The sequence below is a fragment of the Lepidothrix coronata genome, unplaced genomic scaffold (assembly GCF_001604755.1).
Source record: "Lepidothrix coronata isolate B3197 unplaced genomic scaffold, Lepidothrix_coronata-1.0 Scaffold198, whole genome shotgun sequence".
NCBI lineage: Eukaryota > Metazoa > Chordata > Aves > Passeriformes > Pipridae > Lepidothrix > Lepidothrix coronata.
The window spans coordinates 419,677-443,425 of record NW_016690378.1 but is presented as its reverse complement, the minus strand read 5'-3'; the positions used below and the strand labels follow the sequence as shown (position 1 = coordinate 443,425).

The window sequence follows — 23,749 nt, the reverse complement described above, 5'->3', positions numbered from 1 at the left end:
GCAGAGATAAAGGGTGAGAATGATGCTAGGCTGGATTTCAGGGAAGTGATGGGGATGAAACAAATTTAATTTGTGCTTTGTTGGTCTCTGTGGCCCCTCTAAGAAGTGCCAAAGAGCAGCTGGGCTATGATGAATGGAACTGGCAGCACTCAAAGACATTCACCAGTTTGGGAATGTGTTTTTTTTTGTTTGGGTTTTTGTTTGTTTGTTTGAACTCTTCCACAGAATCTGGCAGGGTTCAGGTAATGAACACAGGTTGTCACTCTGGATTTCCCATGTGCAGGTGCCTGGGAAGCTGTTGTTGGGGAGTTGGGACACAGACAGACTGCAGGAAAGAGCTGGAATTCCGCAGCAGTCCTTTCCCTGGGGATAGTGTAACACAATGGGGGGCTGGGGACATCAAATTCCCCACCAGCATATTCAGAGGCTTGGTGTGATTGCCTTGCATGGGGAAGATGCTCCTCATCCCACAGAGCAGTAGGACCCTGCCAAAACGTTGTTCTGTACTTGGCATGAGCTCCAGATCCCACCCATGTCACTGCTTCAAGTGATGACTTCTCCCCCTTCTGAAAACAACATGCTGCTGCTGACACTTTTCCATGAAGGAGAAGGGGATCCAAAGGCTGGTGGAGTTCAGCTGTGTGTGGGTGAGGACTGTGCTGGCCACTGTGATGCTCTTCACTTGCTGGAGGGCTGGGAACCTTTATTTTGCAGCTCAGCCCCTCTACACCTCCACAGTTATATATGGATGTGGTGAGAGGGCTCACACGGCCCCCAAAGCTCCATTCCAGCTCCTGCCAGGGGTGGGATGAAGTATTTAGTGTTTTGTGTGTCCTTTCTTCATTTTTGCATCCCAGCAGGGACACCTCCAGCACTGTCACCTTCAGGGGTGCTCCCATTCGGCCCCTTTCCCTACTCCAGTCTGTGTTTTCTGGGTCTGGTTTTGGTCTGATGAAATCTGTGGGGTTTTTTTTCAGAAGCTTTGGATAGTTCTGTCTAAAACCCTTTGACAAGGCTGAGTTTGGGAAACAGCTTTTTTTCTAATTCTAGCATTAGGCTGCCTGTTTCCATCCAGCTCCTGCAAGCTGTGGCATTTCCCCAGAAAAGCTTTATAAAAAAGCCTTTGCTCTGAGTGTGCCAGGCTGTCTCTCCCACAGAAGTCTGCACAGCATCACCTCCACTCCCACAGAAGGATGTCTGCACCAGGAAGCAGCAAACTGGGATTTGGATGTTTCCTACTTTTATTTTTGTCCTTTTTTTTTTTTTTTTTTGTTTAAGAGGTGGGAAAGAAGATCAGAAGAGAGTCAGGTTTGTGTCCAACAGGGCTGAGATCAGGTTGGATGGAGCTCTGAGCAACCTGATCTAGTGGAGGGTGTCCCTGCCCATGGCAAGGCAGGGGAGCTGGATGATCTTTGAAGTCCCTTGCAACCCAAACCATTCTGGGATTGTAAGGCTAGAGATGTGATTCTAAGTCATGCTGTGGTTCTAAGACCTGCTGATTTTTCTATGGCAGCACCATGCAGATTTCCAGTCTGGGATGCAGCCAGTCTGGACCACCATGGTTCCAGTTTGCCCAGCACTACAAGTGGAATTACTCCACTTGGAAGAGCAGGACTGTCCTTATGCAACTTGTCTTGGTGGCAAAAAAGTCTGGGTGTTATCAAGAAGGACGCAGGGAGTCCTTTGCTGCGCGTGCCATTTGCTGGCAGCCTCATGCACAGGGTTCTGCTGGCTTTGCAAAGTCTTTATGGGTAAAAGAGTGTCCCTGTTCCTCCCTCTGAAACACTCAGGGGTGCAAAGGGTTAATTGTGGGAAGAAGGGCCAAGCAGCAGGGATGTGAGGTGGAGTCTGGGGTGACAGAGACAAGTTCAGGTGTGTGGAGTGGTGTGATGGGTTCCTGGGGGCGGGAAGGGTTGCAGCAGAGGGACTGCAAGGTGGGAGCTGAGTTGTGGTCAGGCTCACGTGGCACTCAGAGGTAAGGCAGTGATCAGGGGGTGCAGGGGCAAGAGCACACAGAGGATGTGTGGGCATCAGCAGGGCTGAAGGGCAACCCATGATCTATGGACCAGGAGTTTACTTGAAAGCATCAGCCAGCCAGGCCCCAAAACCCCCTCCAGACCACCGACCAGGCCAGAGCCTGGGCTGACCTGAGATTGCAGGGAAAGGGGAGCACAGCCTTGTAAAAGCACAAGATTTTGGGCAATGAGGCAGATGCCTCTTTTTAGGACACGACTGAGAATAACCTGCTCCTGTTTCAGTGTCTGTGTCATGTGGGAGTTGAGATTGGAGGCATCATGCTGAAAACTGGATTGAGAGGAGCTGGATTTTCTGTGCTGGCTTCTGCAGCCTGGAGGGCTCTGGGACTGGTGCCTGTCTCTGGCTGTCACAGTGGCTGTGACACCTCTATTTCCATCTCTATCTCTTCCTGGCGTGGCCAAAGGGAAGTATATGACTGCTCTTCTGGTGCTTGCAGATGCCCAGATCTGTTGAAAGGTCAGGAAAGGGAGCAATCGGCAACACTGGGGTCACAGAGCTGCCCCTTGGCACCCTCTCAGCCATGCCCAAACCTCCCAGGCTGAGGATGAAGCTGAAAGGGAGTGACACGGGGTCAGTGCTTGCATTTGCAGCCCCACCAAAGCAGCCCGTGGTGGTCCCATCAGGTCCACCTGCAGAGCACTAGACCCAGACAGCCACTTCAGAGTGAGAAGAGCAGCTTGTTCCCAGCCAGCATATCCTTGACAGGTCCATCCATCATCTCCTGAGCTCTGCCAGCTTATTAGCAGATGTTGTCCCGTCCCCAGAGGATGGAGAAGGAGGGAAACAAATGGACCGAACTCCAGATGGTGAGCAGATCCCTCCCCACGCTCACTGTTCCTGAGACAAACCTGCTGCTCCCTTGGGCACACGACATGTGAGAGTCAGGCTGGTGGGCAGGGAAAACAGGCAAGATGTGCTGTGCAGGGTGTGGGGATGAGTGGAAACCCCGTGGAACTGAACCAAACAGGTTTGGGGTTGATCACTGGGGACTCACCTGTGCAATACAGGGCTAGAGATGTGCTCTGCCAAGCGTGGGTTTAGTGCTGGGATTTGTAGGCTTTGCTGGTGATACTGGGACCAGCCAGGTCTGCACAGGCTGCAAGCCCAGTTAGGTGTGCAAGTCTTGAGCTGAGTGGCAGGTGAAGGGCTGCTCCTGTCCCACTTGCACTGCAGAAGCACACCATGAGACAAAACTGCAGGGACAGGCATCCTGGGCTGGGCATTGCGGGGGAATGGCACTGGGGACAGGAGGACACCAGCAGCAGGACTTCTGGGAGTTCACAAGGAGGCAGGACCTGAGAGCCTCAGACACAGAGAAAGGGTATCACTTGAATAAAATAATGGGAAAAAAAAAAACAAAACACCTTCTGCAGGGCTCCTGGGAGGGCACTTCTGGCAGGTGGCAGTAGTTGGCTGCAGTGAAGACAGCAGCACAACCTCACTGGTGGGAGGCTTCAGATTTGAGAGGCTTCTGTGTGTGCTGCCACAGCCATGGCTATGGAGACCAGTGGATTTTATACCTGGTGCATTGATTGAATTGTTCCTGCTGGCCACTTCTCTGCTGTTTGCTCTTCCCAGAGCTAACCCAGGAGGTCCTGGTCCTCCACGCATCACTGGGCTGGCATGAGAGAGCTCAATCCAGAGCAGGACATGCCTGGCATCCTGTACTGTAGGGATTTCATATCTTGTGCAGGTTCAAGCTAGTGCCCTCTCCTGTTCCTGTGAAAGGCTTTGCACATGTGTTCTGCTTCCCTCTAAAGCACTGAGATACCCAGAGGTGCACGACCCGCCTGAGCAGTGCCTGCCCCAGCCCCAGGTGCTCTCCAGTCCTCCTCGTGTGCTCATGCTGTCCCTGTGCCAGGAGATGGCTCTGCCCTGGCACACAAATTCACCTGCAATTTGTCATTTAGTATAATTTTCCCCTCGAGTGCATCTAAAATAATTGTGACTCATTGCTACAGGTAATTAATGGTTTTTTTACAGCATTAAATGCTAAGTGATTACAATTGCTCCGTGCAAATCTGCTGCACTTCGTGTTCCCATCCTTCCTGCTGCCTGTGTCTCCGTACCTGAGGCAGCACTGATTCCTCTGCCCTTAGTTAAATATTGGTGGAAGGGAACCACTCCAGTTCCTCTGGAATCACAAGTCCCTGGTTGCTGCATGGTTAGAGATGGTGGTGGTTTGCAGGTCCAAGGGAGATTCACACAAGTTGAGGGCAGCAGTTCCTGACCTGCATCTGCCCCGTTGCTCAGCTCCCATCTGTGCTCATTCTGTGTCTTCATCCTTTCCCACATGGAAAAAATGGGAAATTTTCTTTCTTACAGATTTATTTTATTCACAGAGTTTTTTTGTTTTGTTTTGTTTTCCACCAGCTGGCTACCTCCCAAATTTGTCACCACCTGAGAACAGGGCGTATCAGCACTCATCTCAGTCTTATACCCAAAACCAAAGGGCTGCAAACCAGAGGGTGATGCGGCATCAGAGGACTCTTGGCAAGAGTAGAGAGTCCCTGAATCTCTTGGCTTGTGGCATGACCAGTCAGCACAGGAGCCTGGCAAATGTCCTGGGCTGTCCTTGGTGTGACTGGCAAGGGACAGCAAACCTCTCCCCAGACCTGCATCCCCTGTGTTCTCTCCTCTTCTGATGCCCTTGAGGAGGTGAAAGGTGCCAGGAAAACACCTGGGGAACAAAGCCACCCCCAAGCTGCTGCAATTTCACAACTGCCTTCCCTTGCATCCCGAAGTTCAGGTATTTCTGCTCCTTGCTCTGACGGCCTTTGGGCAGTGGAGGAGCAGGAGTTCAGGAGCAAACTCTGGAACTGGTGGCCTTTGCTGTAGCAGGATGTGACACCAACCTGCAATACCACCTCTGGCACCTGCAGCACTGGTGGTATCACTCCCCTGCTGTTAAAGGAGCACTTGGTGCCAAAGTGCCACAGAAACTGGTGACAGAGTCTGAAGAAGGACCAGCAAGAGGTCCCCACACCAGGGATGTGTGTGGCTGGAGCACTGCCTTCAGCTGCCATTGCTAAAGGAGCTCAGTTATAAAAAGGCTCCTGTATAACTGTGCAGTGTGTGATGGGTGGAATATGCTGGTCTGCCTGCCACAGGGAGATCTGTGGCAAGGAAGGGAGTGTTATTAAAAAGAAAATGAATCAGCAAGAAACAAAACAAACAGCATGGAGGGACTCAGCCTCCCTGGGGAGGTGGATCACAAACAAAACCCTTCTAGATGCTTGGAAGCAAAAATTGAGGCTGTATGCAGATCTGGACACTGGATGTAAAGACAGGAAAATGAAGATATTACTACCTCAGTGGGGAAAGTAGAGATGAGTCAGAGCCAGGAATAATCCTTGAATCACTGTAACTGGTCCTAAAAGTACTTCGTGAGTACTGGGACCCAGACAGAGCCTGCTTTTCCTTATTTGGAATCTAAATCGGCAAGAGAGGGCAGATCCTTCCGCCCCCAGATACCTGACATGCCACATGTCACTCTTGAACGAATCGATTTTCCTAACGAGAGACGAGCTGTTTGTTTGTGTGACAAATGATCCACCCGAGGGGCTGCTGGGAAAGGGGGGGATAGGATGGAGCGGAGCCTCGGCGTGGGACGAGCGGTGTGGGACGAGCTCCTGCATCAGGAGGCGGCAGAGAAACTGCAGGCAGGTTGGGTTGTCGGAGGAAAAAAAAAACCTCATTTTTTTTCAAGGCTGTCTCGTTTGTCCTCACCGTCCCTCCGCAGAGAGTGGGCAGTGGGCTCCCTGTCCTTGGGCCAGACAGTGGCTGCACCAGGGAGAGCTTTGGACAGCAGGCACAGGCACAAAGGAAACACCCGGAGCTTTGCAGGCAGCTCAGGAGCGGCAGAGACACCCGAGTTTGCTTGTGGAGCGGTGGGGAACGGGTGCCAGGATGGCAGTAGGTGCAGTCCGGGGGCCAGAAGTTTTCACAGAGCCCAGTGTGCAGCTGGACAGCGGGAGGGGACTCAGGCAGGCGCTTGGGGAGAAGGGCTGGTTTCCCACGCACCAGGTGAGAGCACGGTCCGGCTTTGTGCTGGTGGGATCCCCTCATCCAGGCGCATCCCTCTGAACCTCTGCCCTTCCCCCTGCAGCCTGCCAGCTGGGATTTTACAAGTCGGCCCCTGGGGACCAGCTGTGTGCCAAGTGCCCCTTGCACAGCCACTCGGAGAGCCGGGCAGCCCGTGTGTGCCGCTGCGACAGCAGCTTCTACCGGGCGGTGCAGGACCCGCCCTCGGCCGCCTGCACACGTGAGTACCCCCCAGGACCCCCTGCCCCGTCTGCCCTGGTGGCCACCAACGCTGCAGAGGGGCAGGCGGCACGTCCTGGGGCACAGCAGCTGCTCCCTGGCTGAGCCTGGCTCGCTCCTGCCCCTGGGCACGCTGCCCAAGGAGCTCTAGAGCCTTGCAACTGGAGCCTTACAACCCTGAGTCTCTGTTCAGGCAGGAGCTTCCTCACTGCCTCTGTGTCATCCTCATCCTCATCCTGTGTCATCCTGCTCTCCAAACATCCCTGGCCAGAGTCTTAGAATCATAGAATCATTAAGGTTGGAGAAGCCTCTAAAATCAGGTCTATCTGTTAGCCCAGCACCACCACCACGTTCACCACTAAACCGTGGCCCCAGGTGCCATATCCACAGGTTTTTTGAACGCTTCCAGGGATCGTGACTTCACCACTGCCCTACATAGTCTGTTCCAATGTCTGACCACCCTCTCTGGGAAGAAATTTTCTCTAATACCCAATCTAACCCACCCCTGGCACAACTTGAGGCTGTTTCCTCTGGTTCTGTCACTTATTCCCTGGGAGAAGAGACCAGCACACCCCTACCCCCTCCTCCCCCTCCAGCTCCAGCCTTTGGAGCTTTCCTTTGCAGAAGTGCACCAAATGGTCACACATCCCTGAGCAGCCACTGGGGCAGCTCAAGTGTTGCTGTGCTCTCCTTGTCTGTGGGTGTACAGTGGCACTAGGGCTTGTTTTAAGGCCTTAGCTTAGCTCTTTGCAGTTGGCTGCTTTGAGGGACCCAGTGCTATTAAAAGGGGACAAGGACATCCCAGGAGGAGTCCTCCTTTCTGTAGCTGGTCCAGAAGGACAGAAAGGCGTGAGGCTGATGGCTGAGGTCAGGGTGAAAGACAGGTCAACAACATCCAACTTGTGTTTCCCTAGGGGATATCCACCCAAGTTTATTAATCTTTCCAGGAAATGTGAGTTTTCCCTTCCCTTTAGATGAGCATATAACCTACATCCTGAGGACCTCACTGCCACTGTCCAAGCTTGCTCAGCCCCGGCAGATGAACCTTAGGATTAAAGGGTGGGCTCAGTTCAGTGCACACTGGGTCTCACCTAAAAAATCCATTGCGCAGGCTCGAAGGGTTAATGACCTTTCCCAAATCTTCGCTCGTGAAGACTGGCCATACACCAGATGAGCATATCCAGCTCATCAACACCTTGGCTCTTCCTCCAAAAGCTTCCTGCATCACCGCTGCTTCCCGCTTCCCCCAGAACAAACACCCTCTCTTGCTGTCTGGCATTTGGCATCCTGAGCCATGGCACTTCACCCTTAGCCCTGTCTGTGTCTTTGCTGTTTTGTGTTCGGAGCATTCCTCTCCCTGGGCAGTTCTGTGTTCCCTGCAGCACTGTTTGTGCGCTCAGGCACAAACCCAAAATGCCCAAGGCGCGTCTCTCCGTTGGTCCCACGCTCCACCATTCCCAACACCCCAGCACCCCCTGCTCTGCCCGAACCTCCTCTTCTCTCCCAGGCCCTCCCTCCGCTCCTGTGAACCTGATCTCCAGCGTGAACGGCACCTCGGTGACCCTGGAGTGGGGCCCCCCCCTGGACAAGGGGGGCCGTGCCGACGTGGTGTACAACGTGCTGTGCCGGCGCTGCGCGGGGGACGCGGGGCCGTGCGAGGCCTGCGGCAGCGGCATCCGCTTCGTGCCCCAGCAGATGAGCCTGGTGCAGGGAGCACTGACTGTCACCAACCTCCTGGCACACACCAACTACTCCTTCTGGGTGGAGGCCGTGAACGGCGTCTCCGACCTCAGCCTGGAGTCCAGGAGAGCCGCAGTCGCCAACATCACGACAAACCAGGCAGGTAGGAGGAGCAGACACCCCCCATCTCCAGCCTTTGCCTGTGATGTTGCTCTGATGTCACTCCAGTATCTGCATGGGCCAGAACCTGCTCTAACAGCAAAGGGCTGGTTTGGTGATGGGCTTGGAACCCCCGGGAGATGTGACCCCTGTCCTCTCTGCTGCTGGAGGTGGGTTCAGGGAGCTGAGGTGGGACAAGCTGCTGCCCGAGGCACCTCTTACCCTTCTCTGGTTCGTAGTGTCCTTTTTCCTCCTCCTCCCCTTCCAGCTGCTGTTGGAGGCTCCTTTTCTGCAGGAGACAGGGGCACAGAGAACACTTTTTTATTGGCAGGAACACTAAGTGGAGCATGAATCTTTAGGGCTGTTCCTCCAACCTTCTGTCCCTTCCCAAAGGGCTGGGCAGCAGTTCGTGCTCTGCTCTTAGCTCACACCAATGCCAGGCTCTGGCAGGTGACAGCAATGTTTGCTTAGAAAAGTATCTCCTATGCATGTCTCAGCTCTGCAAATCCCCTGCTGCAAAATGCTATTTACCCAGAAAATTCCTCTGAGCAGTGCTCTAGCCCAGGTGGGACAGGGCTTTGCTCCAGGGTCACCTGGGCATCTCCCAGAGCCCTTTTCCATGGAGCACACTGTGGGCAGAGAGATCAGGGCAGGGAGTGACATTCCTTGTTAATCCTCCCAGTTTGAAATGAGCCCACAAGAACTTCCTGTGATGCTGAACCCCTTCTGCTCTCCTGGCAGGGGTGTCAGTGGGAGAAACTTGGGGAGCCTCACTGCAATAGCTCATGACTGGGATGAGAACAGGCCCTTTTGTCACTAATGCCAGCCTGTGGCACTTGTGCAGCACGTGGAATTGGCTCAGTCCCGCTGGCTTGATCCCTCCCAATCCCTCCAAGTGGTGATGAGCTGCCTCAGCCTGATGCCTCCGAGGGAGATGCTGTCAGGAAGTGCTGAATATTCCCATTTCAACCTCCCTGCTGCAAAGTGCTGCAGGTGATGTGAAACCAGCAGGATTGGGAATTTGGTAGTTTGTCTGCCGTGCTGGGCAGTGTTCCAGCTGCTGCACATGGCAGAGCACCCCTGTGTTCCAGGGTGGCTGAGGAACCCCTGATGCACTGCACGGGGGTGCTGCCCCTGCTGGGTGCTGGTCACCCTTATCCTCCAGCCCCGATGGCTGAGCAAGGCTGAGGCAGATGCAGCACAGATGCCCTGGGGCTGTTTGGAGCAATTGCATGTGCCCATGGAGTTTAACTAATTCCCACCATCCCACCCTGTCCCATCTGCCCAGGGTACTGTGCACCAACAGCCTTTTCTGCTTCTCAGAGGAGGCAGAACTGAGCTAAAACTGCTGCTTTTCAGTCCCTGGGTACCCCACTGCAGCTGCAGCCCCTGTGGCCTCTTTTAGTCTCTGTGCTGCTCCAATGACACCCCTGTACTGCAGCCACAGCCACAACAGTTCTGTCTTCCCTAGAGCTGCCACATCCCATTTTCCCCTGTCAGTTCAGCACACAAGAGGTGCCTCAACCCTTCCAGTGAGTTGGACCCCATGGCTGCACCTGACCATCACAGCAGCCACTGCACTCTCTGGGGAACCACCAGTGGGAAATTTTCCAGTGGGAAAAGAGGCTGGTGAGTTGGTTCCTCCAGCTGTGACAGCTCCAGTTGGGGCATGGCAGGTTCAAGAACTGATTCACAGGCTCCCAGCTCAGGCCTGGGAAGGTGACAAGTGTCCCAGGGCAGAAAAGCACACCCAGGACACCTTTAGGCTCATGCTTAGACCCTGATCACCCCTCTGGGCATTTATCATCTCCCCATTCTCTCTTCCCCATCCCTCTCTCCTGTTACCCCATGTGGGACAAGAGGGGTCAGGGTCCTGGTAGAGACCTCCATGATCTCCAACCCCACTGCCCCTTCTCCTTTCTGGCTCCAGATCACAACAAAGCACCAGTGTCCCCTCCTGCCTGTGCTGGGACAGTGCCTTCCTCTCATCTCCTCAGAGCTACTCACTCCATGGGAAGGAGATCGAGGCAGCTGAAGCAAGGAAAAGCCTGTTTTCAGCTGCCATCACAGCACTTGTCTCCACATGGCTTTAATTAAACCAGACACCTGGTTTGAACCAGGGGTCCTGCCTGGGGCTCCAGTTCCACCCTTCCCTGCTGCTGTCTCCTTCTGTCCCACCCCTCCACGGTACCCCCTCAGCAGACACCTAACGTGCTGTGTCTGCATCCCCAGCCCCGTCGCAGGTGGTGGTGGTGCATCAGGAGAGCACGGGCCAGAACAGTGTCACCTTGCTGTGGCAAGAGCCAGACCAGCCCAATGGCATCATCCTGGAGTACGAGATCAAGTACTACGAGAAGGTAACGCCGAGCCTGCCGCTGCAGACCGGTCCCTGCCACCAGCCAGCCTCGCACAAGAGGCTTCTTTGGAAGGCTTTGTGGTTGCTTGTGCTGGTGCAGTGAGGTTTTTGGCGTTGCTTTTTTTCCCCCCAGGACAAGGAAATGCAGAGCTATTCGACTCTGAAATCCAAGAGCACCACTGCCACCATCTCTGGGCTCAAGCCTGCAACCCGCTACATCTTCCAGGTTCGGGCTCGCACCTCGGCCGGCTGCGGGAGGTTCAGTCAGACTGTGGAGGTGGAAACAGGGAAGCCGGGTGAGTGTGTGCAGTTTGGGCGTGTGGGAAGTGTGAGGCAGGGAGCATGGAGGATGGTGATGCCCTTCTTCATGACCATTGTTCCTCTGTCACACGAGCAGGGAGCCTGGAGGCACTTCAGCCTGAAGGGATTGCTTGAGGTTGCCCTCCTCGGGTACTTAGGACAAGAGGAAACAGTGTCAAGTTGCAGCAGGGGAGGTTTAGATTGTGTATTAGGAAACATTTCTTCACTGAAAGGGTGGTCAGCCATTGGAACAGACTGCCCAGGGCACTGGTGGAGTCACCATGCCTTGGAAGTGTTTAAAAGGCACGTGGATGTGGCACCTGGGGACAAGGTGTAGTGATGGGCTTGACAGTGCCAGGTTAATGGTTGGACTCGGTGATCTTAGAGGTCTTTTCCAAACTCAAGGATTCTGTGATTCTATGCTTATACACTAGAAAGAAGAGGGAGGAAGGACATAGCAGTTAGGGCAGGGAAAACCTGGAAAGGTCCTGGGGCATCAAGCTCCTCTCTGTGCTGATTTGCTGTGTCACCGTGGCTTTCTTAGATCTCTGCTTAGTTTCCCCGTGTGTAAATGGTCCCCATATGCTGAGAGAGACCGAAAGCTGGGAATGGATAGGGATAGTGTTTTATCTTTGAAGACCATGACCCCGTTGTGGTAGGTACCTTTCTGAGCTCAGCAGGGCATTCCCTACCCCAGCTCACCTCCTTCCTACCCTGCTTCTCCCAGTGTCCCTCCGCTACGACACGATGACGATTGTCTGGATCTGCCTGACGCTCATCACTGGCCTCGTCGCCCTGCTGGTGGTCCTGATCTGCAAGAAGAGGTAAAAGTTTTCTGGTGGCCAGAGAGGGACAGGAGGGATGGGAGAACTTGAGCACAACTTTTCTCCTTTCGGTTTGTGCAGAGCATCCATAGGTCAGGGGTTAATAAGCAGCCAAGAGGTTTCATTTAGGGGTCACTGCTTTCCCTGCAGCAGAGCCAGTTTCCAGATCTTTCTCTAATGCCAGCAGGCAGAATAGCAATAAATTAGTATATATACACTATAATATATATAATATATGGATTATCAGTGGCACTAGCAATAACAATACCAGTACCAGTACTACTACCAGTACAAGGGCTGACTGGATGGGCTGGAGGTAGGTCAGGAGGGGAGACAGCTTTTTGTCATCAGACAGATCTAAGGAATTCTGTGCTACATGGCTGAGCCAGGCATGTGGAGCCCAGGCATACAGCCCAAAAGGACTGCAGCTTTAAGCACTGCCAAGCCTTGGAGAGCACCTGGAAAGTACCTCAATCCAGGCCAAAGTGTCAGTCCAGCAAGACACGGGGATGCAGCTCCTCCTGGGCTGCCCACAGCCCTGGGATGCACTGCCTCTCACCCTGCCTTTGGGATGCCTGTGGGAGTGAGGGACAGGGGCATCTCTTCTGACCCTTGTCCCCCCCTGTGGCAGGCACTGCGGGTACAGCAAAGCTTTCCAGGACTCTGATGAGGAGAAGATGCATTATCAGAATGGGCAAGGTAGGACACTCCTTGTGAAGAACTCCAACCTTGTGGGTGGGCACAGAGGTGGGCTGGTACCCCCTGATATTGCTGTGGTTTCCAGGGGGAAGGGTTTTGACTCCTGCCTGCTTCTGTGAACATGTCTTAGGAGAACTGAGAGGGGCTCTGATTTCAGGGGCGTCCTGGTAATGGGGTTGAAGGGTTGAACAATGTACCATGAGACTGAAGCAGGATGATCCCAGACAGCAGGGATTGGGGTGGGGGGGTGATGGAGAGGGACAATCACATGGAAAACACTTGGGAAGCCAGGTCCTGGGCTGCTCTGAGGAGACTGCTATGCCAAAGAGTGACTTAGGATTCCTTGGGCTGCACCCCTCTGACCCCTCAGCCTGTTGACCCTTGAAATCCTGCCCCTGCCCATCACCCCTCCTTCCCGTGGGGTGCCTGAGAGAGCTGTTCTCCTCTCTCCCCTTTGAAACCTGGCAGTGAAGTTCCCTGAGTCCAAGTTCTATGTGGATCCCCACGCCTACGAAGACCCCTGCCAGGCCGTGCATGAGTTCACCCGTGAAATAGAGGCCTCCCGGATCAAGATCGAGAAGGTCATTGGGTCTGGTGAGTCCCGGGGCTCAGCTGCCTCTTTGCATCACGTCTGCCCAGGGAAATTCATGGTCTGAGGTTGTGCCGTGTCTGTGCCCTGCTGGGACCACAGCAGTGCTCAGCTAGGGGGCTTCATCTGCTCCTTACCCTTGTGATAGCAAACCCATGGGTAGAGTGGGGGTTTTGGTGCGTGAAATGAACCCACTGGAAGCAGCCTGGAGCCAGGGGGCTGCTTGTCAGCAGGTGTGGCACCGACGGCTCAGGCTGACACAGCAGATGGTTCAGCCTGTCCCGTGTGGGTGCTCCAACGTGCCACCCTGCTTTGAAACCTGGGGTGACAAGATGCAAATGAAACTGTAAGTGAAATGGTGAATTTTCAGCACAAAGGGGAGTTTTGCATAGGAACAGGGCTTGCAGGGAAGCATGGGGCAGAGATGGAGCTGGAACCTCACTAGCAGCACCCCAAGGACTTAACCCAGAGCAGCATGAGGAGGCCTGGATGGGGGTCATCCTTGCTGCTCTGAGACTCCCACGTTTGTTCATTAAAAGCAGTAAAGCAAGTGCTACTGTAATCACTGCTCTTGGCCATTGCCTTTAGGAAAAGGCAGCAGACAGAGGTGATTTCTGATGTTCCCACCCTTCCAGCACTGGGCAATTCTTTCAGAGGACTGAATTCTGGAGGGGTTGGAGGGGATTGAAATCCACAGTGAAATCCAGAGGGGCTGTGAGCGTGCTGGTAGACTGGATGATTCATGGTGTTGGTGAGTGAGTGCGAGAAGCTGAGGAGCTCTCCGTGCCCTCACCTTCCCTTGTCTTGCAGGGGAGTCTGGAGAGGTGTGCTATGGCCGCCTGAAGCTGCCAGGGAAGAGGGAGATTCCCGTGGCCATCAAGGCACTAAAGGCAGGCTACACGGAGAAGCAGAGACGGGACTTCCTGAGCGAGGCCAGCATCATGGCACAGTTCGACCACCCCAACGTCATCCACCTGGAAGGGGTGGTGACCAGGAGTAGGTGGCTGGAAGGGATGGTGGGGCAGAGCTGGGATATATCTCCCTGTGGGCAACTGAGGGATGTGGGTCAGGGCTCACTTTAGGTGTACTCAATCCCTCAGCTGCCCCAGTGGCTTTTCAGATATCCATTTACCTGAGGTGCCCTCCACCCTGCCCCTGTGCCATCTCTTACAGGACAAACTTCCCAGTGGTGGTTCTACACCTCGCTCCTCAGTGTGCTCCAGGTCAGGGTTATTGGTTTGGGAGATGTCCTACTCAATAGCGTTTATTTTCAAGGCTGCCTGTATTGAATCATAATTTGAAAGTCCTCCTTCAAAAAGACACATTCTAATGCAAAGCGTTATGCTAATGGCATGCAAATTTCAGCAGGATAACAAAGCTGACCTATCCACATCAGTAGCACCTGGAGGGAGGGGGTACCTGACTGGGTTACTGCCACATCCCCACTGTTTTGCCAGTGGTGCCCAATGCAGAGGTGAGACCACTCTGAGGGGCTGCATGAGACCCACAGGCCTGGATTCACGTCTCTCCCAGTAAAAACTTGTCACTTGGCTTCCCAGAGGAAGGTGACTTCTCTGCTAACTTGACCTCCCTTGTCTTCTGCAGGCAAATTGGTAATGATTGTTACTGAATACATGGAGAACGGCTCGCTAGACACCTTCCTCAGGGTAAGGAGCAAGGTTGTGTTTTTATTCACTGCACATCCCCCTGGGCTGAGCGGCTGGAGGAAAGGCTGGTTCCTTGTCCTCGGCCTCACAGCCACTGCAAGCCCTGTGGGAGAGCTGTGTGTGCTGGGCTCTCACCTCTCCAGCAGACACAGGCTCCAGGCATCATGTCTGGCTCCCTGGGGTGGCACTGGAAAGGCAGGGACAACTGCCTGAGCACATGTCAGAGGCACTGAGAGGGCAGGAAATGGGCAGGGGACAGGTGGGGGGTGCTGGGCTCAGAGGAGGTACTAAGCCAAAGATGAGAGAGGCACTGGGGGGCTGGTTTAATGACAGCAGCAGCAACAGGGTGCCGGCGAAAACCACAAATGAAACTGGTTTTGTTTTTTTTTCCTTTCCAGAAACACGACGGGCAGTTCACCATCATCCAGCTGGTGGGGATGTTGCGTGGCATCGGAGCGGGCATGAGGTACCTGTCGGACCTGGGCTACGTGCACCGGGACCTGGCTGCCCGAAACATCCTGGTCAACAGCAACCTGGTCTGCAAAGTGTCCGACTTCGGCCTCTCCCGCATCCTGGAGGACGACCCCGACGCTGCCTACACCACCACGGTGGGTGGCTCCCTGTGTTGGTCCTTGCTGGCTGTTATTGCCCTGACAGATGGAAAAGTTAGAGACTCTCAGGTCAAAATAGGTGGGGCAGAAATGGCAGTGTCACCTCTGTGCTGACGTTTAGGCCAACAGCTCGAACTCAAAGAGCTTCGGAGCCTTAATGCATTGTCCTTCACACAGGGACATCCCAGAACGAGTGTGCAGGGAACAGAGAAGCAGGATGTGAGGGCAGGGAGTTGATAAACATCCTTGGCCAACTGCTTCTATGGGCACGTGTGGCCTACATGTCCCTGTTGGAGTCCTTCCCAAGACTGTGCAGCTCCATCCACTCCTCAGCTCTCCTAGAGCCATTGGTCCATAGGTTAATGTCCTGGTCCACTCTTCAGTATTGTGGCCACACACTAGTTTTAACATGTGACTCTGCCTCATTCATGGATGTGGGAAAAGTGGGAATTGGTTTTTCAACCTGTGATTTTGTTTTATGTAGGACACTTGTGTCTGTGAAGCCATTTTGAGATTTTTCTGACCCACCCGACAGCTCTGGAGCCAGATGTGCTCCTCCATGGGAGGTCAAGGGAAGCAAAATCAAATACATTTTCATGAAATACATAAATTACATTAAATAGAAAGAGCTCTTTTTACTCTTCTCTGGCCGTGAAAAGAATTAGTGTGCTCCCCTGACACACCTCTGGTGGATGACATACCATTCCTGCCCCACGTGCTCTGGGAACCACCCAATGTTCCCTACCCCACAACTTTCCTCTTTGGGTGGCTGGTAACCACATTTCCAGCTTAAGTGTATTCTTAGTCCATATATTGCTGATTTTTGTCAGCATTGTCCTTCAGCTCAACACACCATCCTCTTCAGTGCTCACCTGCCAAAGCAAGGAGGAACAGGGAGCACATTCCATCCCTTTCCTTGTCTGCTCAAGTCAGGCTCTCTGCCCACACCCAACGTCAGCTCCATGCTTGCACACTCTGGTAGCCCTGGGGTCCACTTCATCACTTTGAATTCCTGTAACTTGAGCACTGAGGGACAGAATTGCGCAGGAAGACTTTGTAAAATAGGCAGAGTGTTCTCCTTGCTCTACTGGAAACACCTTGAAGTCATCCTTCACTTACACTTCTAGGCTTCTCTCCTATGGGTTGTCCTTCTCAGTCCTTTCCAGAAGACACCGCCCCAGCTTTTTGCTTCTCCTGGATGCAGAGGTCGGGACGCTGAGCACTGCCTGCTCTGAGCCTCCACTGTTGCTTGGTTTTCCAGGGGGGGAAGATCCCCATCCGCTGGACGGCTCCGGAGGCCATCGCGTACCGCAAGTTCTCCTCGGCCAGCGACGTGTGGAGCTACGGCATCGTCATGTGGGAGGTGCTGGCCTACGGCGAGCGGCCCTACTGGAACATGACCAACCGGGACGTGAGTGGGCGCAGGGCGGCGCGGGGACCAGCCTGCCCCTCCTCCGGCCCTGCCCCGGGCCAGCCCAGCACAGGGCTGGGCAAAAGGGGCCCAAAGGTCAGCTCTTGCCTCTCCTCACGTCCCTGCAGGGCTGCGCACAGTGTGCTTGTCCCCTCTGGGGGGACGTCAGAGCGCTGTCCCTCCCTGCACTGCGCACTCTTTGCAGCCCCGTGGCTCCTGGCTGCTGTTGGCAAGGTGACCCGAGTGACCAAACCTACGTGCTGGCCCTTTCCAGTCCTGCCCTTTGCCTGGGGACACTGGCTCAAGCCCCTGGTATGAATGTGGCAGGGAGGTTCCTGCCATCCTGGCTGTGTGCACCGTGGGTGTCCCCAGCCCTGCCTGCTGCTCTGGATGAGCCTTTTATGCTGGCTGGAGAGATTCAGCACATGCTGTGCCAAGTTTCCCAGTCCCTGGAAGGAATCAGGGCTTCCCTGGGATCGCTGCAGTCCCACTGCATGATCCTGCCAGTCCCGGTGCCGAGGGTCCATCCCTTCCACTGCCCAGGTGAGGCTGCTGAGAGCCTCAGGCTGGCACCACCCAGCTGTAGTTTTTGGGCTTGTCTGAGTTATGTGAGGCCACTCTCACCTCAAGAGTAGCATAAAATCTGTTATAATCTAAGTTATAATCCTGAGTACAACCTGGGCTCAAAATTTCCAAAAGGAGGCAATAAAACAAGTATTTTGACTCTGAAGAACCACAAAACTCCTTTTTTTTTTTTTTTTTTACCTGTGGGGACTTTAGGCTTCTCCCTGCTTTGGGAGTCCTGAGAGTCCTGACTTTTCCTACTGTTTTTGTTATTTTAAAAGTGGCTTTGGTGACAGCAGGGCATGAATGCAGTGGCTTACACTACCTCCTCCACACAATTCCTTCAAACAGGGTTTCTTCCAGCCTTGCTGAAGAGTGGCTGTAGAACAACCAAGTGTGAGTCCAGCCCTTGTGGCTTGTCTGCTGGAGGGAAGCTGCAATGTTTTAGGCCACTGGACCTCTAAATAGCTCTGCTGCCAGAGCAGTGATTTCCTGCACAGAACAATTCCCTGTCGTTGAGCATGAAGCTTTAGCTCTGCTCCCTGTGTGACGTCCCCAGCAGCTCAGGCATCGGGGGATCTTCCCATCTGGGGGGGCTGGGAGCGGGGTGGGGGTGCAGCTCCACTGCGGTTCGTGTGGCTCCCTTGCAGGTCATTAACTCTGTGGAGGAAGGCTACCGCCTGCCCGCCCCCATGGGCTGCCCCACCACCCTGCATCAGCTCATGCTGGACTGCTGGCAGAAGGACCGCAGCGAGAGGCCGCGCTTCTCCCAGATCGTCTGCATCCTGGACAAGCTGATCCGCAACCCGGACAACCTCAAGTGCACGGCCACCGTCAACAGGTGAGGGCAGAGCGTGTGTGTGGTGGGAATAAGGGATATTTCAGCTCAGCTCTGGCACTGACGGCTTCCCTCGAGACCACGGGCACGCACAGGGCCCACGGGCACAGGTTGTGGTGGGCAGTGGGAGGCTTCCTGCACTTCTCTGCCTTGCTCCCAGCTGTGGCATCCCCATGCCGAGGTCAAGTATGTGCAGCAGTGCCCATGCTCTGCCCTTAGCAGCCTGTGAGGGCTCTCTCTGTCCTGCCCTGCAGGGTCACAGGTGTGTGCCCAGCTGGCCAAGGAGGCCAGTGGCACCTGGCTTGTACTAGCCATAGTGTGGCCAGGAGACCAAGGCAGTGACTGTCCCCCCATGCTGGGCACCAATGAGGCACCTCAAATCCCAGGGTCAGTTTTGGGCCCCTCGTGACAAGACAGACATTGAAGGGATGGAGCATGTCAAGAGGAGGGTAAGGGAGCTGGGAAGGGGTCTGAAGAGTCAGTCATATGAGGAGTGGCTGAGGGAGCTGGGGGGGCTCAGCCTGAAGGAAAGGAGGCTCAGGGGGGACCTTCTCGCTTTCTCCAACTCCTTGACAGGAGAGTGGAGCCAGGTGGGAGTCAGGCTCTTTTCCCAGGGAACAAGTGACAGGTCAAGAGGAAACAGCCTCAGGTTGTGTCAGGGGAGGTTTATATTGGATATTGAGGAGAATTCCTTCATGAAAAGGGTGGTCAGGCACTGGCACAGGCTGCCCAGGCCAGTGGTAGAGTCACCATCCCTGGAGGGACTTAAAAGATGTGTGGATGTGGCCCTTGGGTCCATGGTTTAGTGGTAAAGATGGCAGTGCTGAGTTAATGGTTGGACTCGATGATCTTAGGGGGCTTTTCCAATCTTAGTGATTCTTCAGGTGCATTCAGTTGGACCTCACAGCCTGGTCAGTTCAGACCAACACCTCCTGGTCTAACCCCTTCTGTCCTGCTCCCAGGTTCACCCAAACACACTCGGACAGGGGTCTCCTCGACCTGACCAGCTGCTTGACTGTGGAGGACTGGCTGGACTCCATCCGGCTGGGGCACTACCGGGACAACTTTGCCATGGCCGGGTACTCCTCCCTGGGCATGGTGATGCGCATGAACATCGAGTGAGTGCCAGAGAGCAAACAGCACTGGTTGAGTGTCCCTGCACTGACCCACTAGCCCCAAACGGTGACCGTTCTGCCTTGGCTGGCTTGCTCTGGTTGGTCCCTGGTGCCTCACCACATCCCTGTGGAAATGGTGTTGAGACCTGGGACAATGTCCAAGGCCATGCTGAGCTTCGAGAGAAGGTGTGGGAGTTGCACTGAGAGGGTGTGAGCACCAAGTCACCTCCTGTGGCTCTCCAGTGTCACCAGAGGCCCGTAGGTAATTTGGGTGCTTCGGGAGGTCGCTCAACCCAACCTCCTGGTCACAGCAGGGACAGGCAGGAGGTTGCTGACTCCTTGTGCTTCTCACCTTCAATTCCCCTGCAAAAGGCATTTCTGGACCAGAGTGTGGCTGTGCCATAGTACACAGCTTCTCTGGGATCACCAGGAAACAGATGGAGCTGGGAGTTACCTTGGAGCTTTTTGAGACCCCCCTGCACAGGACTGGCTCCCTGCACGGTGCAGCCAGGCAGGGAGGCACCGTCCAGGCCTCAGGGGAAGTGGAAGGTCTTTGACACGTGACCAAGGCTGGGTTAAGTAAGGAGGGCAGGCGAAGATGTGTCTCACTATCCTCCTCCTCCTGCTGTAAGGAGCTTGATCTCTCACCTGTCTGGGGAGTTTCCAGGATGGAACATCCAAGTAGTATCAGAAAAGAAGGCAACTATACCTGCTCCTACCCTAGCCTTACATCCCCCATCCCTTGCTGTTACCATTAGTAACAGGCAACAACCTCTTCTGCCTCTAAGGAGAGTTGTTCCCTGTCAAAAGGCTTGGAGCTGCTGGATGATGGTCCCTGTGGCTCAGGAAAGACGTGCCAGTGCACACCTTGGTCGAGGTGTGGCAGGTGGAGAAGGAGGCAAGGAAAGGGAAGACAGACAGAGGGGCTGTCATGTGCTTCAATTGGGGGCTGTACACAGGGCCTTTGCTGTGGGATTGAGCTGATAGTGATCCTTGTTTCTCATGCACGTCAGGGAAGCTTTTGAGTGTGGAAGGCTCATCATTCATCCGTCTTTCTGACTGGGTTATCTGAGGGCATCTCACTAAAACTGAATCCAATTTCAGAGCATTGATCTTGTCACCTACCAGCCTGTCAGGAGTGATCCCCCTCCTGCTCCTGCTCCCCCCAGGGCTGTCACAGTGGCCCTGTCAGGAGGATGCACCCGAGGGAATGGCAACCTCTCTGTCTGGGAGGATGCCCGTGGACCCTCAGCAGGACCAGCCTTGTGCTGATGGGCGAGGGGAGAGGAGCCAGGCCTGGGCCCCCGGACTGGTCCGTGGGGTGCAGTTGTCTGCACGGGACCTGGCACAGCTGTCTTTGTCTGGCAGTGTCTTTGTTCTCCAGGGATGTTCGGAGTCTGGGCATCACCATGATGGGCCACCAGAAGAAGATCTTGAGCAGCATCCAGGCCATGAGATCCCAGCTGCTGAACACAAATGGCCCCAGGAGACATCTCTGATCACCAGCTCTGCAGACACACATTGGGCATTCCTTAACACTTACCCTGGCAAAGGGGCAGCAGGGTAGTGAGCGGGAAAAGGGGCACCAGACCAGGAGCTGGAACCCTGCCAGCATCTCTGATTTCAGCATGGGTGGAAACATGGCATTCCAGATACCTCGGTGGTCCTGCTGCCTCCTTCCCCCATCTGAAGGAGGGAGCAGCCTTCCAAGTGGGCTAGGGACACATCATGCCTCTCTACTGTGTCCCTGTGGGACTGGGGGTCTCCACACAACTGTTCAGGACGGGTGGAAACCCCTTCACACAGCAGGATGGTCCCAGCTACACCCGCAGGTGGAGGGATATCAGACACATCAGCAATACCAGGAGGAGTGGGACTGGGCTTGCCATGGCACACAGCTCCTTGGATCTCTGAACTGAGCAGGGCTTCACAGGCTGCCACACAGCCTCCCAGTACCTCCCAGTGTACTCCAGCCTGGACATCCTGAACTGCACCAGCCTTCACAGTCCATCTCTGCCAAGCACAGGAGGGCAGGGGACAGAGTACAAGGTGGCAGTGCCAGGAACAGCTGGCTCTGCCTTCAGAGGAGACTTCCCAGCGTGGAGGAGAGTTGTCCAGGGCCTGCTGCCTGGAGCCTCAAGAAGTCCCCAGGGTACAGGAGGACACTCTCTCCCTCTTCAACCCACCAGGACAGCTTCTCCCTGGATCCAGCACAGCCAACCAGGGCAGCCCAGGCACATTTTCTAGGGCCACAAGCTCAGGTTTCTCCACCAGCAGAACCATCCTGGCCTCCTCTAGAACAGAGAGGAGTGGGAGACTGTGCTCCCATCTTACATGATGGAAAGACAGAGAAACTTCTGCCAAACTCTTCTCTGGTTTTATATTACCCCAGAGAAACCCAAGAGCTGTGATGCCACAAGGCTGCCTGTGCCCAGGGCTGCCAGGTCACCTGCAGAGAGGGGTCCTGCCAGCATTTCCAGCTGCAGAGTCCTGTGCCTGGGGACAGGGGCTCTGGGCACAGAGGATCTCCACCACTACCCATCTGGTGACCCCAGTGACTGGGAGGGTGGAGGGTCCTCCACATCCCTCCTCTTCCCCACAGGAGTATCTCTTTGGGCAAGCTTGCCTGATGCCTCTGAAGATATGTGGAGCTGGTCCAAGAGGCTGAGCTGGCTGCAGAGCTGCAGATGAACTGGGGAGAGGGGCAGGCTGTGGGCTGGGAAAGTTTTTTTTTGGGTGTAAATACAATTTTCTATGGGTTTGGGAACTGTTTTACTGAAATAGGAAGTTAAGTACACAAAAATGGTCTCAAAGCACAGAAGCCTCAGTTGTGGGGCTGAACTCACTGCAAAAAAAATCTGCTGGGGATGTGGCTGGGGAGTGGGGGCTGGAGAGAAGAAGGGCTGGAGGGGAGCCACAATCACTGCCAGGATCCAGCCTGGCCCACAGCACCCTGTCCTTAGCACTGGCACAGCAAACCCAATGCAGGTAGTGGTAGGACTTGGCTGTTCCTCCCAGGGCTGTTTGGGCACAAGGGGGGTGGGGGGCGGGTTAAAGCCATTTCTCAGCTGCAATAATCCTGGCTAAACTGGCCTTTCCAGGGCTGGCTTGGCTTTCCATGCAGGGCTCTTATGTCCTGATGGATTCTCTGACTATGGCGGGCACTTTACTTCTTCCTATGGAAGCTTTTTGTAACGGGGGACAAGATGCAATGTGTTGTTTCATTTCTATTGCACCCTGCGTCCTGCACTCAGCCCTGGCCCAGGCCCTCCCCACAGCTGGACAGAGTGACAGCAGAGTGACAGAGGGTCAGCCCAAGCCCTGCAGCACAGGGTGGGGGGTGCTGGCCGTGTCCTCCCTTCCCAACATTTGGGACTCCCTGGAGGGTGAGTCCGTCACGGACACACTGGTGAGAGCAGAGGTCAGACCAGTGCCACAGACCTGTGTCCTTGGGGGTTTGCTGGGCAACCCTGGCCAGGTGGGCTGCAGGATCTGAGGCTGGGAGCTGCCAGATGGCCCCTTTCCGGGTGGTTCATGAGTCAGATCCTGCAGCACAGGGTCACTGGGCTGCTCTCGGCTGCAGGGATGGCAGGGCAGGGTTTGCCTTTTATGTTCAGTGTGCACTTCCTCCTGGACAATAAAAATCCTTCTTCCCACAATCCGTCTCCTTGCCTGTTATTGTCCTGGTCTGTGCAGAGCTACCACCACTTGCAGTGAGAATAGAGGACACCCTGGCTGCTTCAAGGGGGCCAGCACTGGGATGCTCAGCCAGCCACCACCTTCCTCACCCCAGAAAGCCTCCCACATGTGAAGGATGCTTCCCTGGGAAGCAGGAGTATCCGTGGGGTGGGCCCACAGGGACAGGTGAGCGACAAGAGGGTGGTTTGTAGGCTTGCTGGGGTGGGGAGAAGACTCTCCAAACCCACCAAGTCATTGCTATCTGGGAGCATCTCATGCAGATGATGCAAGCACAGGATATCTTGCATGCAAAGGCTCCTCTGAACCTCGGGGGTCTCTTGCAGGTTTTCCCAGACCCAGGCTTACCTCATTCTAGAAATGCAGAAATTTTTTAAAAAGAAGGAAAAAACCACCCAACCAAACCAGTAAAACCTCTGTCCTCATCCCCTAAAGTCTGAGCTGAAGTATCATGTAGGTGGGCTTGCAAGATCCTTCCTGTGGGGGTTTGACTGTTCCAGCTGCCCTCCAGTGAATGAGCCTGGCAATCAGAATATGAATTGCAGGACATTTTCAGGGAAGGAGCATGTTTTTCTTGCCATATAAAGCCAAAAGAGCACCACAGCACAGGGTAGGTTAGAGGTAGGGTTTGGTTCAAAACATGTCACTGCCTGCTCAGGTGCTCACAGCCTTTGTAACCCTTTGAGGATGGAGGTGACCATTCCAAGGCCCAGCTCTGCTTCCCACCCTGGCTATGGGGAAAGGCCAGCCTGGCTGCCCATGGCACTGTGCAGCTGGGTCCTCCCAGGCCCTTCCTTCACTGTCTCTCTATCAGGTTATCCTGCCAGCCCATCCAGAGCTTCCTTCCTCCCAGTCTCCCATTCCACCCTTCTCTCTGGTGCCCCTTTCCAGAAGCATTAGCCTCCAGGCTGGACAAGCTGCTCCTGGGCAGTCTCCCCTG

The 23,749-nt window shown here is 54.7% G+C and overlaps 1 protein-coding gene across 1 annotated transcript in view; it reads left to right on the top strand.

Moving 5' to 3' along the window:
- Positions 1–22,752, top strand: part of LOC108505740 (ephrin type-A receptor 8-like) — a 50,005-nt gene extending 27,253 nt beyond the window's left edge. The window contains exons 4-17 of the mRNA XM_017832023.1: positions 6,146–6,301; positions 7,808–8,143; positions 10,372–10,496; positions 10,629–10,791; positions 11,523–11,619; positions 12,251–12,318; positions 12,787–12,912; positions 13,718–13,903; positions 14,513–14,574; positions 14,973–15,182; positions 16,447–16,596; positions 17,811–18,001; positions 18,961–19,116; positions 20,498–22,752. Coding sequence (XP_017687512.1) covers positions 6,146–6,301; positions 7,808–8,143; positions 10,372–10,496; positions 10,629–10,791; positions 11,523–11,619; positions 12,251–12,318; positions 12,787–12,912; positions 13,718–13,903; positions 14,513–14,574; positions 14,973–15,182; positions 16,447–16,596; positions 17,811–18,001; positions 18,961–19,116; positions 20,498–20,612 — 2,141 coding nt within the window. The 3' untranslated portion in view covers positions 20,613–22,752. The remainder of the gene's footprint in view (positions 1–6,145; positions 6,302–7,807; positions 8,144–10,371; positions 10,497–10,628; positions 10,792–11,522; positions 11,620–12,250; positions 12,319–12,786; positions 12,913–13,717; positions 13,904–14,512; positions 14,575–14,972; positions 15,183–16,446; positions 16,597–17,810; positions 18,002–18,960; positions 19,117–20,497) is intronic.
- The last annotated feature ends 997 nt before the right edge of the window (positions 22,753–23,749 follow it).